General features: G+C 38.2%; 1 protein-coding gene across 1 annotated transcript in view; it reads left to right on the top strand.

Annotated features, from left to right (window-relative positions):
• The first annotated feature begins 4394 nt into the window (after window positions 1-4394).
• Window positions 4395-14777, top strand: part of wdr90 (WD repeat domain 90) — a 30642-nt gene continuing 20259 nt past the window's right edge. The window contains exons 1-15 of the mRNA XM_023341555.1: window positions 4395-4686; window positions 4778-4869; window positions 6310-6486; window positions 6565-6703; window positions 7413-7583; window positions 8457-8583; window positions 9361-9422; window positions 9947-10047; window positions 10134-10292; window positions 11099-11143; window positions 11234-11299; window positions 11373-11483; window positions 12447-12592; window positions 12667-12724; window positions 13326-13444. Coding sequence (XP_023197323.1) covers window positions 4674-4686; window positions 4778-4869; window positions 6310-6486; window positions 6565-6703; window positions 7413-7583; window positions 8457-8583; window positions 9361-9422; window positions 9947-10047; window positions 10134-10292; window positions 11099-11143; window positions 11234-11299; window positions 11373-11483; window positions 12447-12592; window positions 12667-12724; window positions 13326-13444 — 1586 coding nt within the window. The 5' untranslated portion in view covers window positions 4395-4673. The remainder of the gene's footprint in view (window positions 4687-4777; window positions 4870-6309; window positions 6487-6564; window positions 6704-7412; window positions 7584-8456; window positions 8584-9360; window positions 9423-9946; window positions 10048-10133; window positions 10293-11098; window positions 11144-11233; window positions 11300-11372; window positions 11484-12446; window positions 12593-12666; window positions 12725-13325; window positions 13445-14777) is intronic.

Raw genomic sequence — 14777 nt, 5'->3', positions numbered from 1 at the left:
TGCTTTGGATAAAAAAGTCACATAAAGCCAAAAAGCGCAATTACCTGATGTAAAAATATTCAAGGCTTTTATTTTGAAATTATTATTATGCTCCATTTTAAAGTTCCGAACTAATCCCATGTGTAACATTGCTTTGGATGAAAAAGTCAAATAAAGCCAAAAAGAGCAATTACCTGATGTAAAAATATTCAAGGCTTTTATTTTGAAATTATTATTATGCTCCATTTTAAAGTTCCAAACTAATCCCATGTGTAACAGTGCTTTGGATGAAAAAGTCATATAAAGCCAAAAACAGCAATTACCTGATGTAAAAATATTCAAGGCTTTTATTTTGAAATTATTATTATTCTCCATTTTAAAGTTCCGAACTAATCCCATGTGTAACATTGCTTTGGATGAAAAAGTCATATACGGCCAATAAGAGCAATTACGTCATGTAAAATATTCAAGGCTTTTATTTTGAAATTATTATTATGCTCCATTTTAAAGTTCCAAACTAATCCCATGTGTAACATTGCTTTGGATGAAAAAGTCATATACGGCCAAAAAGAGCAATTACGTCATGTAAAATATTCAAGGCTTTTATTTTGAAATTTTCAGTATGCTTAATTTTAAAGTTCCAAACTAATCCCATGTGTAACAGTTACTGAGTTCAATCAGTTATATACAGCCCATAGCAGCAGGTAGTTCTAAAGGCCAGTTCTCAGTCCTGATCTGTTTCAACTGAGGATAGATAGAACTACAGCGATGCGTATCTGTAGTCCAAATCAGCAGCCAATAGCCTCTTGAGTTCCGTTGCTATGGTAAATAATGGTCTCAGCAGGTGTGAGCTCTGAGCGCTGAGCTCTCAAACACACTGTGTGTTTGAGCAAACACATTTTACTGACAAAAAAGCATTGGAAACAAATCCTTCTTGTTCGGGAACCGTAATACATATTCGAAAAGCGTTTGCAGCGTATGACAGTTCAATGTGTCTTCTGCGATAGTCCCGAGATTCATATCTGTACCTCACTCAGAACATTTACAGCGATGAGAGAAAGAAATGTTGTGCCCAGATCTGAAATTCTATTCAAATACATGGGAGAGAGCCTCAGACAGCCTCAGAAAATCCTGTCGCATGACTTTGCTCTGAAGCACCGTGACAGAAAACCGTACGGTCTAGATAAATTTCGAAAACATTTTACCGGAGCAGACAGGCGTATCAATGTCAGGACCGATTTTGATACTAATCGTGCGATATTTGTGGGTGTGATGGCGATTTCAAAAATGATTTGGGTTGAAAAAGTTGTCTTCATCTCTCACTCTAAGCAGCCAGAAACGCACTCTAACTTGAGCAAAAATGAGAAAGTTTGGGTCGCTTAGAGGCAAATTGTGGACAAACCGTAACTGGTATCGACGAGCCGTCTTCACTTTCGAAGAGATCACAGACGTATCTACAAAATGAAATTTGAATGGCATTTCTAGGTGAATTTGTGACGACACAGCAAATCCTCAAAAATAGGGTATTTCTAGGATTTTTCCCATTGAGTTATAATGGGGTTTTTTTCGCACTTTTTTGCGAATTATGTCGCCACGTTAAGCCCAAATCCCACCAAAAATAATAGCTCCAATGGCGTGAATTTTCTGCACGTTTTGATACCTCATTTGTAGGTGTGCACCCAGCGGTATGAGCCGCATTAACGGTTACGGAAGAATAAAGAATACTAGAAAATTTCGGAAGAAATTTAGCCGGGGCCTGCCAAGGCGCGGCCGTGGGGTTCGGGCCCGGCGTCGTCGCGCCACAAATCGGCGTCGACGCCAAAGAACGCCGCGACGTAAGCAGTGGCACGCGGAGAACCGCAAGAACGTTAAGCGAGGCGGACGTGCACCGTTCGGTACGATTTAAAATGTTGTCAAGGCTTTTATTTTGGAAGTTTTGTTAAACTTCATTTCAAAGGGCCAAACTAATCCCATGCGTAATAGTCCTTGGGTTAAAATAGTTATATAATGCTCAAAACACAAGTAGCTGATGTAAAAATATTCAAGGCTTTTATTTTGAAATTTTCAGTATGCTTCATTTCAAAGGGCCAAACTAATACCACGTGTAACAGTGCTTTGGATGAAAAAGTCAAATAAAGCCAAAAAGAGCAATTACGTCATGTAAAATTATTCAAGGCTTTTATTTTGAAATTTTCAGAATGCTTCATTTCAAAGGGCCAAACTAATACCACGTGTAACAGTGCTTTGGATGAAAAAGTCAAATAAAGCCAAAAAGAGCAATTACCTGATGTAAAAAATATTCAAGGCTTTTATTTTGAAATTATTATTATGCTCCATTTTAAAGTTCCAAACTAATCCCATGTGTAACAGTGCTTTGGATGAAAAAGTCATATAAAGCCAAAAACAGCAATTACCTGATGTAAAAATATTCAAGGCTTTTATTTTGAAATTATTATTATTCTCCATTTTAAAGTTCCAAAGTAATCCCATGTGTAACAGTGCTTTGGATGAAAACGTCAAATAAAGCCAAAAACAGCAATTACCTGATGTAAAAATATTCAAGGCTTTTATTTTGAAATTATTATTCTCCATTTTAAAGTTCCAAACTAATCCCATGTGTAACAGTTACTGAGTTAAATCAGTTATATACAGCCCATAGCAGCAGGTAGTTCTAAAGGCCAGTTCTCAGTCCTGATCTGTTTCAACTGAGGATAGATAGAACTACAGCGATGCGTATTCGTAGTCCAAATCAGCAGCCAATAGCCTCTTGAGTTCCGTTGCTATGGCAAATAATGGTCTCAGCAGGTGTGAGCTCTGAGCTGTGAGCTCTCAAACACACAAGTGTGTTTGAGCAAACACACTTTACTGAAAAAAAGCATTGGAAACAAATCCTTCTTGTTCGGGAACCGTAATACATATTCGAAAAGCGTTTCGAGCGTATGACAGTTCAATGTGTCTTCTGCGATAGTCCCGAGATTCATATCTGTAACTCACTCAGAGCATTTACAGTGATGAGAGAAAGAAATGTTGTGCCCATATCTGATCCGAGGTCGGCTGTCACTCTAATTTGAGCAAAAATGAGAAACTTTGGGTCGCTTAGAGGCAAATTGTGGACAAACCATAACTGGTATCGACGAGCCGTCTTCACTTTCGAAGAGATCACAGACGTATCTACAAAATGAAATTTGAATGGCATTTCTAGGTGAATTTGTGACGACACAGCAAATCCTCAAAAATAGGGTATTTCTAGGATTTTTCCCATTGAGTTATAATGGGGTTTTTTTCGTAGTTTTTTGCGAATTATGTCGCCACGTTAAGCCCAAATCCCACCAGAAGTAATAGCTCCAATGGCGTGAATTTTCTGCACGTTTTGATACCTCATTTGTAGGTGTGCACCCAGCGGTACGAGCCGCATTAACGGTTACGGAAGAAAAATAAAGATTAAAGAGACGCTTCTCTCCGACAATAGTAATAGGTTCCTGCCATTGCTTTGCATGGCAGGCCCCAATTAGAGAAACAGAGGAGCCACAGACTAGTGGTGGTATTAGATGCACTTTTAATGTTTGGGGTATTTTATTATGGTCTGTAAGCGTTTTCTACTTCGGTTAGCCTAAGTTGTTCCATGTGGTTTTCTTCATCTTGATTCATTTTATTTTAAAAGGGATCTATTATGTAAAATTCACGTTTTGCATGTTTTTGTTCTTCCATTTGGATCTAAATTACTTTAAAAAACAATTCAAGCACTCAAAAAAAACCACCCGGCCATTTTCTGGCAATAAGTTAATGTTTTAAAAAACTGCTGATAGTTCAGTCACATTCCACAGGAATTCCGCCGTTACCTAGCAACCCCGGCAGAGCCCAGCCCTGTTACCTAGCCAGTGTGAAGGAGAAAGAAGAATCATCTGTAGAAATGCAGGTGTCCTTCCTCATTCACCTGAAATACCGTGTGGAGTTGCTGCCACATGCTGCCACAGACTCAGACTGAAAATTTTATTTTTCGGCATATATTTTCATTTACTATATTCTTACATACATATGCATACCTGTGAGTATTTCATATTCAATATTTTATATTGAAAATTCTTATTTAAATCTTTATTTTTTTGTTAATTTGTTCATGTTAGCCTTTAAAATACCAGAAATGTCATTTAACTTTATGCATTTTTTCTGCTATATCATTATAAAATATTGAATCAGTTGTTCTGATCAGTTATTCAGAGTAGACATTTTACCAAATACTTTTTTACTTTCACTTCAGTAATTACTTAGATGAATTCTTTTCACTTTTACTTCAGAAAAATAAGTTGAAGAGGTGCTGCTACTCTTACTTTAATATAATTTTTGTGTCTTGAAATGTGATTGGTGTTCGTTTAGCTTTATAAACTTCACTACCCAGAGTTCCCTTCGGCGCTGCGTCATTACGTCAAGCTAACGTTGTTGTCGTTGGAGACGGCGCAGGCTGAAGCGGGAAGAGAGAAATAAATGCTGAAACCAGTGAAGAAAAGTTACGTGAAGCGTTCCCACCGCGTCCGAAAAGCTGGAAATATGTTCATTTTTATAAAAACATGAATCAGAAACATTATCATTTTGTGGGCTAGTAGGAGAATGAGCTTTTCCCCGCTTCTTCTATTGACCGGCTGTTTGCTTGCTAGCTAAAAATCAACAGGTTGACAGTTGATTTGCGGCATCCTTCAATGGCTTCGACAGGTAAGGCTTGTTTAACGTCGCCAATTTAGTGTTGTTTAAGCTCGTAGAGTAAAGTCTGCCCCGTGTGGTGTTCTGGCTGTGATTCGTGCAGGTTGGCAGCATCCTTACGTGAACATTTTCAAACATGTTAAAGTTGAGGAATGGAAAAGGTCGGCCAAAGCTGGAGATGTGTCTTCTTCTATGGTAAATACATCTAAATAAAGTCACAAAATCTGTACAGTTTGCATTCATTTATAGGTCATTTTTAATTATTTTTTCTAACCGTGTTTTTCTATACAGCATGAAATTGTTATTTAATATAATACATTTTTTTAAAGCAACAATTGTGTCCAGAGTTTTTTGCACGGAGGGCCAAAATCCCAAAGTTGAAATTATTCAGAGCCCAAAATTTTCTTCCACCCCCTCCAATTACAAAACTCTAAATTATCATTGCAAATTATTTTTCTTTTACCTGAACAAGAATAAATAAAACAAAATGCTTTATTTTTTCCTTAATGTTTACAGTCATTTAACGTTTTTGGACTTATTATTTTCCAATTTTTTAAAGTCTGTAAAATTTTAGTTTATTCTCAGCAACGAAAATAAGAGGTTTCTTCTACAAACCTTTCTAAATATAATGGATGGGTGTCCCTGAGATTTATTATGAGATAAAAATGAAATAAGATAAATCTCAGTAAAGGAAATATTTGCTGTGTTGTACTTAATATTTTCCACTTACAAAGATATAAACCTGCCATGGAGTTTTCTAAAGTGGCATTTATATCTTCACTTGGTTAAAATTGAGTAAAAAACACTATATTAGTTATTAATCATTCAATCAACAATTAATGTCCAGATCATTTCTACACTTCATTGATCTCCAGTCCAGCAGAAAGGGATTTTTTTTTAGCTGCAGATTCATCCTTTGATTCAAATGATCAAGCGTTCATTAAAGGACTGCTGTTCTTACAATGAAAAAAATATCTAATGTTTATTTTCTTACTTAAAAAGAAATTCAATTGCTTACTTATATATTTTAACGAATTTCTAATATTGTACAAAAAAAGACTTATAATCAAAAAAGACACTAAATGAAAAATCTGCAAAATATGCATTTTGTTCCCAATTAATCTTCAAAATATGTGCTAGTTGAAATAATTAGTTGCAGCTCTATTTGAATCAATGCTTCACTGTGTTTTTCACTTTCAATAATAAATGCAAAAACAATCACTTGCTAAACCTGCACAATAAAGTTTGATTGATGTGAAAGTATAAGTTTGAGTTTCTACCTACACTTTGTGTTTTTGCCATTGACAGGAATTTAAATATTTATGTGCTGCTTTGTCTTGTTTTTTTGTTTTTCGGTGTGTTTTTTCTTTTTTGACTTGTGTGTGGAAAGGTAAAAAAAGACAAAAAATCAAAGAAATAAATAAAACAAAAGAGCTGAAATTGGACTCCCACATTAGATTCAGCATGTTTGGTCTCTAAATGTCATTTAAGAGCATTGTTAGCTTTAGCTTTAGCTTTTAGCTTTAGCTCTAGTCTTTAGCTTTTAGTCGACTTTCCTGTAAAAATTAAAAAGATGCATTATGATAATCCCTCAGATGAAACTCAGGTTTATGTCTGTTTGACCGGACTTTGCAGGACCGGACTCTGAGGTGTCCAGTGTTTTTGATCAAAGGTCCAGTTCCCACCAACAGTTACATCCTCGTTCCCAAAAGCAGCAACCAGTCTCTGGGCCTGACTGGTCGATACTTCTACCTTCTGTTCAGACCCACGCCTGGAAAATACTTCATGGTCCACCTGGACGTCGCCGTGGAGGTACCGCAGCTTATCGTGGTGGTTTAGTCTGGGTTTGGCTGTGGATCTAACTCGTGTTCTGGTCACTGTGTGCTGCAGGAGGGCCAAGTGGTCCGGATCTCCTTTTCCAACATGTTCAAGGAGTTCAAGTCCACGGCTACTTGGCTCCAGTTTCCCTTCCTTTGTGGAGCTGCGAAGGATTCGGTTTATGAAAAAACCTCGAGCTCAGCGAGGCAAGGTAAAATTTATGGTCACACCTTAAAGGTTTTCTTAAGGTGTTCTTCAGTTAATCAATAATTAAAGGAAACCTTTCGTTTTCCAAGCTCTTCAAAAAGACACACAGCAGTTTTTGGCAATAGCTTCATGTTTTTTGGTGTCTGGAAAAAGAGCCGTTATATTACGTCACATTCCACGGGCACATTGTGCAGTTACCTAGCAACCCAGCTAAGGCCAGCCTGTTACCTAGCAACCCTGCTAAGGCCAGCCTGTAACCTAGCAACCCAGAACTCCAGCATGTTTTGTCTGCTGGATTGTGTTTTTTTTTGAGTCTGTATACTCCAGTTAATGATTATTTGATTATTAAATTAGTTGACTATTGTTGTTTCAGCCCTGAGGTGAAGTGTTAGTTTTTCACCTCGCATCAGAAAATAAACTACACTGGATTTAATTTTGGGTTGTTGGCGTAACAGAGAGAGAGTACAAATGTCTGACACATTTCAGAGTTTGATTTGCAAATAATCTTTGAAAATTAAACAATTTTGCTTCCCCTTCACGAGTTCAGCATGCACTGTTTGGTGTGTTTCTATCACAAACAATCTGATAGAAATAGATAAAACATATAATATGTTGTTGTTGACATGTGATCAAATGTGAATATTTTTGCCATGCAGCAGAAAACATTGAGCTCAGTGGGTTCCAGTTGCAGCTCTGGTTTGTTTGTGCCGCAGGTCTGGTGGGTCCGGCTCCGGACTCGGTGCGTTGGACCTGCCTGATGATGGACCTGTGCTTCACGCTCACCTTCTACCTCAACCGGCACCACGCTCACCTGAAGAGCGTCAAGCTCTGCGCCAACATGGCTGTGAAAAACATGTTCACCAGCGACCTGCTGTTGGACCCGGGTGAGAGCCAAACCACGAAGGGAACAGTTCCTACTCGAGCTTCACTTCATTTACAGACTCATTTAAAGAAACACTGAGGCGTTTCATTGTGTCAGGAACTCAGAGTGGCATCATGTTAAAATAAGAAAAAACATTTCTAATATATACTGAATACTGTTGGCCCTGTGAAACTGGGCCGATCACCGACCTTTAAAAAGCCTAAACTGCCAATTCCGATATTTTTTGTCTGAAAAGTTATTAAATATAGCAACTCTGTCGCTATATTTAGTGACCTTTCAGAATCCTATACCATCTATTAAAAAACAAAACAAACAAATCTATCAACTTTTGTCTGTTATTAGAAATGTTTGTTCAACATTTTAAATACAATAAGACTAAAACAGTAGCTATGTCTCCATCCAATTGTCATGCAACTTTTGTAAAAAACAAAATGCGAGTTAGCTGTGTTTCCATCAGCTGATTCGGAGGAAATCAGTCAGGCTGTGCTAAGCGTGATTTGTCAGATCTTGACGCTACGCATGGCTGTAAGAAACAGGAAGTAGCGTTTGCTAACTAGCATGAAGCACATGTCAGAAAAATGGAGAATCTTCCCCTCCCAGCTCGAAGTTTGAACTTGGAAATTTTCCGGATTTTGTGCCTTTGGCAAGGCACAGAGCGCATTAGATTTTTGCAAGATTTAGAAAATTATTTGTAATATTAACGTTTCCGTCAACAATTTCTAATGTGATGCTTCCAAATCTTATCTTAGCACCAGACAGGCATTTAAAAACCAAATATATCAGGATCAGAAGTTTAGGATTTTTAAAAATCGGTCATCAGCCTGAAAACTGCAATCAGTGCACCAACCAGAACTTTCTTATTTTCCCTCCACAGCAATGACCTTCAGGGAGGCGAAGCTCCGAGGTCTGTCCGCCTCACAGGGAAAGGGTCCGATTCCCAGAGAGATGTCCTTCCCGGTGCCGAAAGGAGGCTCCTGGAATGACTTTTATGATCACATCAAGTACGAAACTCTGAACTGCTTTCACTGATACCACGACTGTGGATCAGCGGAAAGCTGCGGGTTCGATTCCAGCTTCCTGCTGCCACGTGTCCAGTGGGTCGGTTTGTGGTTGGTTGGTATGATTAGAAAACGTTTTAGAAATTCAGTCACCATCAGTAAAGGGGACATGTTGGGCAAAATTCATTTTTGTTCTTCTATTTTGGTCTCAACTGCTTGGAAAATCTGGAAAATGAGCCTCTTCAAAAACCTCTCATAGGGCAATGTGCCGTTACCTAGCAACCCCAGAGAAGCCTAGCCCATTACTTAGCAACCCAATCTGAGGTCTAGCATGTTTGGTCAGCTGGTTTTTCCCGCTGTACAACGGCTGCTGGAAAAGACAAGTGTTTTATTGTTGACTTATGATCCAGAAACCTCCTGCTGAATTCTGGTTGGTTGTGCAGGAGACGCCACTTCTGCTTTTCAAAGACATACGGTTGTATAACTGCGCATCTTTTTATGTTTTCACGTAAAGGTTGAGTTGGGGGCGTGGCCAGCAGTAGCTTATTTGGATTTAAAGTGACAACACGCCTTAAAGCATCTCATTCTGAATGGAGCTGAAATGTGATTATCTAATAATTATTAAAGTAATGAACATGTTTTGTATAGGCCACAGATCGATCCTAACCCGCTAAAGGAAGCACAACAGGTCGCCTTTAAAAAGCTTTATATGACACCAGTAGCTGAGCTGCTCATATCAAGACTGCAAAAGGAATTAAATGATGTTGTTTTGCTCTACAGGTTTCCCTCTGATGGGACTAAACTTCCCTTTGACTCCATTCAGAAACCGGATCCAGCGGCTGGTAAATGAACACATTATTTCACAAAACGAGCCTCAGACTCTCAGAAAAGCTTTTCTTTCTCTAACAAGCCAACGTGTGGTGCGATCAGAAACCGTGCAGCCATAGTTTTCCTGGTTTTCCTGGAATTGCTTGTAATCACCAGATCTGGCCATCCGTCTCTGCAGCTCCAATTGGATCAGAAAATGTTCTGACCGAAAGGTTCTGTGCCGTTTTCTTTTTGTCTGGTAATAACTAAATGTTGCGAGGTGATGCTGTTTGCTCTGACAAAATTACTCAAAGCACAAATTGGAATAATGAGTTCATTGTTGGCGCTGAGGTTTGTGTTTCCTGAACAAAAAGCCTCATTTTCAACTTGGGTCGGGTTTTCACTTCTCCTGAAACGGGTTATTGTCCAGACGGATAAATGAAGCTGTCATCCAATCTTCAGTCCGCAGGAAAGATGATATTTGTACTTTTCTTGTAATAATTATAAAAACTCTTAAAATAATTTTTCTGCCACTGATTTCCAGTTCATTTCTTTCCAGGAAGTCCTTCATACCAGAAAGACGAGACTCGCGCCGCCACAGTCAACGACCCGGTTCATCACCGAGTTTCTCTCTGTCAGCCGATCGCCGCCTCAAAACTCGTAAAAGCAGATTCAGATCCTTACCTTTAGTTTTTATGTTTTCAGACAAAAAAAGAATCTAAAGATTCTTCGTTTCGTCTCCTCAGCTCCCGAGGAATCGAATGTCTGTGGTGTCCAGCGTTCCCGAGTTGAGTCCGTCTAACGCGATGGAGGCAGAGGACCCGCTGAGCAGCGACGCAGGAGTTCATGTGTACGCGCATCCCCAAGACGCTCTCAGCACGCACGGAGACAGCAGTGGAGATGAGGTGACGCCACATGCTGCCAGCAACTGGATCACAGCTACCAAACTTGAGGCGCGCGGGCCAAATCCAGTCCGCTGTAAAGCTTTATGTGGTCCAGAGGAACACTAGACTAGAACCTGCAAATAACCATTCTATGCTTAAATTATACTTTATCAGTCAAATGAAAGCAGTTTTTAATGGAACAGGATTAAGACCACAGGAATAAAATTCTGAATTTTTCTTAGAATTTTTACTTTTTTCCTTTTATCTCAGAATTTACCAGAATTAATCCGACTTTAATCTTCTAAGATCAAAAGTTGTAATAATGGAGAAAAAAGATTTTGAAAAAAATAAGAATTCTGGGGGGGAAAAATAAATTCTGAGAAAAATTCAGAATTTGAGGAAAAACTTTCAGAATTCTGAGAAAATGCAAGAATTTTCTCAGAATTGTGACTTTTGACTTGAGAAGATTAAAGTGAGAATCTTATTTTTTCAGTGGCAGTAATATTGTTCCATAGTTTCATAGGTATTCTGCCAAATTGCATCGACGTGTAACGATGTCAGTATTATTTAACTCTATCATCGAGTGCAGAGGCGGCTACTTACTCTAATTTAGAGGTTTGTTTTTGGGATTTATCAAAACGTTCATAATATCAATATTTCCCAAAATAAAAATGAGTTCGACGGTCTTGGACTAAATTTTGCTCTGAATTAAATCTAAAGCATTAAGGAAATCTACAGTGATGTGATTTAAATAGACCAGATATTTTCCCAGTCTTATTATTTCGCTGCTGTCTGTTGTAATAAAAACAGTTGAACTTGTTCTTCAGGTGTTTTGTACCTCAGTGTTCAAAGAGAGCAAGCAGCGACAGCAGGTATGTTGGGTACAGAAACACTTCCTTAGTGACTGAATGATGAATACTTTCATGTAAAACGTCTTTTCCTGTTGCGCTCCGCGTTGGAAGCTGCTGCCCGACCCGATCCTGCGGCTCAGCCGGATCATCGGCTTCGGAGGAGCCACCACCAGAGATGTATGATAATCGCTCTTCAAATGAAATCTGATTTAATCTAGAGGTTTATTGGCAGAACCTTTCCATCCTGCAGGCCCTGTGGACCAAATCAGGGGAGGAAGTGGTCTATCCGTGCCACGCTATCATTGTTTCTATGAAGATTCTGTCCCGCGAGCAAAGATTCTTCACCGGCCACACGGATAAGGTATTTTATTTTAGCCAAGCCCCAAATCAGCTTTCTTAAACTGAACTGGTTCTTAAGGCTCCTGTGTTCTGTGTAACTTTGTTTAAATCTGCAATATTTGTCATAAAACTGCATCAGTGCTGCTCACTTTTGGTTGAACTGTGGTACTGCAGGTGAATTTTCCTATTGGTTCCAACGGTACAGCATAGCTGATGCTACGTCGATCAGCCCTGCGTTTTTGGAACTAAATTTATAGATTTGTCTCCTACCAATCTTCCATTCGCAAAAACTTTTTTTTTTGCTCACTAGTCGAGTTTTGGAAAAAAGTCAAGTTTTCCAGCTAATCACTTTTGGAGAAAAATTGCTAAATTTGTCACTAGTTGCTTTATTGTGTGGAAAAATGTTGCTAGTTGCCTTTTAGGAAAAAAGTCTCAAAATTTGTCAATAGTCTGTTTTTTCTGAAAAAGTTGCTAAATTTGTTGTTAGTTGCTTTTATAGAAAAGAAGTCACTAGATTGGTCACTTTCTTTTTTTTAAGAAAAAGTTGCTAAATTTATTCCTTTTTTGCAAAAAGAATAAAAGTTGTCAGATTTGTCGCTTGTCTGTTTTGTTTGGTATTTGATGCTAAATTTGTCGCTATCTGCTTTTCTGTAAAAAAAAAAATCTAAATTTGTTTTTTTGGAAGAAGTTTGCTATATTTGTTCCTAGTTGCTTCTTTTTTTTTTTTTTTTTTTTAAAGAAAAACAGTAGCTAGATTTGCTGCTAATATCTTTTATTTGGTAATTGCTGCTAAATTTGTTGCTATCTGCATTTTTGTAAAAGCGCAGATAGCTTCTCCAAAAGAATTTATCATTTGGATATAAAAAAACAGGTAAATTTGTAATGAATCTCTTTTTTGGGGATTTGGGGAAAAGAGTTGTTAAATATGCATTGATGGATAATTAACGGCATGGACGGACTAATTTCCTGTATCTTCTGGCTGCAGATTTCTGCGCTGACCTTTAATGGCAGTACGACTCTCCTGGCGTCGGCGCAGAGCGGCAACAACAGCGTCGTGCGGCTGTGGGACTACAGCGCAGGGACCTGCCTGTCCATGTTCAGGGCTCACGCTCATTCTCTGTCCTGCCTCAGGTGAGTTCAGACCCTAACAGCCTCAGCTTCAGCTTCCTTTATTTTCCTCTCATTAACCTCGTTCTGCCCTGAAGTTTCTCCTATGGAGGCGGCATCCTCTGTGGCGTGGGGAAAGACAGACACAATAAAACGGTGAGCAGGTTGTTGCTTATTTCTGCAATTAGTAAAAGCTGCCAGGAAAAATAAACTGACGTTACTAACAGCAGCAAGCTCAGCATGGCTGCTGCAAAAAGGCTTGAAAATACTAGACTACTGCTACCTGTCCAACCATCAAAGAGCTTCTCCACACAATGAGTGAGAGTTGAGTAGAAATTAGTTACATTTACTTGAGTGACTTTTGTTTTTTACTTTTACTTGAGTAATTTCATTATGAAGTATCTCTCCTCTTAACCAAAAATCCACCAGACAGACACACGCCTGCAGCGTTTGTTCAAGTTTTATACATTTTTTATTGAAAGAAACTGATTTGGAAAAATTTATTTTGTCTGATTTTGTTATTTTTTGTAACTTAAATTAATTATTGTCATTTTGGTTCTTACAATATCAAAATTTCCACTTTACTTTCCACTCTTACTTGAGTAATTTCTTGGATGGATACTTTTTACTTTTACTTGGGTAAAAGTAGTTTTACTTCTACTAAGGTAAAACTTGGGTTTTATCTCTATTAAAAGCTAAATGCTAAGCTGTTAGTGACTCGTTTGCATTTTGTTTTGGTATTATCTGTATTTTTTAGATGGTGGTTGTGTGGAACACGCTAAACGCTGCTAAAGGCGGAGAGGGAACCATCTTGGCCAAAGCTCACACAGATGTGGACATTATCACCATGAAGGTCACTTTCTTTGATGAGACCAGGTATCCTGCTTATTCCTGCAGCTGCTGCTGCTGCTTACACACGGGGCATCTCCGCGTAGTGGAGACCATTTTCAGACATCGGTTCCTCATTTTGTTGGAAATGATATACAGAACCATCCACCGTTATTTGCACTATATAAATCTGATTTTATTGCTGCGTCAATAAGAAAAAGAAAAAGAAACATTAAATTTGAGTGATTATTAGTTCAGTGTGGGGAAAAGATCCGGTATTGTAGAAATGATTTTGTTAGTTTCTTTTTGGAAAAAGACTGTTATTTTCCTCGCCTTCGCTGGTCGCGCTGCTGCGGTAAAACAATCCTGCTAACTAAATGAAACCTGGAGATGAAGGTATTATTCATTCACTGCAGCGCCCCACAGCAAATGGAAAAATAGTGCAGAAAAAACTTTAAAGACCAACTCAAAACTACTAGCTATTCTTCTTTTTTCTCGCTCTCTGTCGGCTAAGCTACACAGACTGGTTGCCATAGCAACTGACTGACAACACCATAATATGTTTCAGGATTTAACACCAAAACAGACTCAAACATTTCCCACACAAAGAATCGAACATTCAGTCTGTTGTGGTTTTATATTTTCAGGCTTAATGTTTAGATTAGTTATTAATAAGTGAACGCTGTGGTAGATTAGCTACCGCTGCTACTAGCTAAGCTAACATAGCGGTGATTGATTAGCTAATTTAAACACCTGATTATTGATGATCTGTCAGAGTTGGTGTGTAGGTCGCCTTTTTATTTATTTTTTAACTGAACCGAAACACAACAAATTCTGCAGCACATTTACATGTTACGGTCGTCATAGTCAAGCTAGCATAGCTTCCCTACTACCTTTTTCTTAATTAAAACTTTTTCCTGACCTTGTTATCTAGTTGTCATAGTGTTGATAATTAGTAGCAAAATACTGGGTCCATTTTTCATTTATATATCAGGCATACATTTAAGATTTAGCGCATTATGTTGCTAACAGCTAAAACCAATGCTAGTCTTCATTAGCGAGCGGGATCTTGAGCGTCACATTACACCGTGTCTATAAATAATGTTTAATTTTTTTGTTCTTTCCATTTATGCTATAGTGACAAAGTGAGGAAAAACTTTATGCAGTAAAATAAAACCTTGATGCTTTATAGAATAGAATTACTTTATTCATCCCAGCAGGGAAATTATTTCGCAGTTACAGAAGCATAGAGACAAGACACACAACAACCACCACTGAGTAGCAATTGTAGACAAGATAAAATAAGAATAAAATATAACATGCTGTCAATATAAAAAACAGCTTAGAGCAGTCCTTGCAAAGATTCAAAATGCAGAACAGA

Source organism: Xiphophorus maculatus, chromosome 10 (genome assembly GCF_002775205.1).
Source record: "Xiphophorus maculatus strain JP 163 A chromosome 10, X_maculatus-5.0-male, whole genome shotgun sequence".
Classification (NCBI taxonomy): domain Eukaryota; kingdom Metazoa; phylum Chordata; class Actinopteri; order Cyprinodontiformes; family Poeciliidae; genus Xiphophorus; species Xiphophorus maculatus.
The sequence above is the reverse complement of the archived record's forward strand: the minus strand, read 5'-3'. Positions and strand labels throughout refer to the sequence as shown.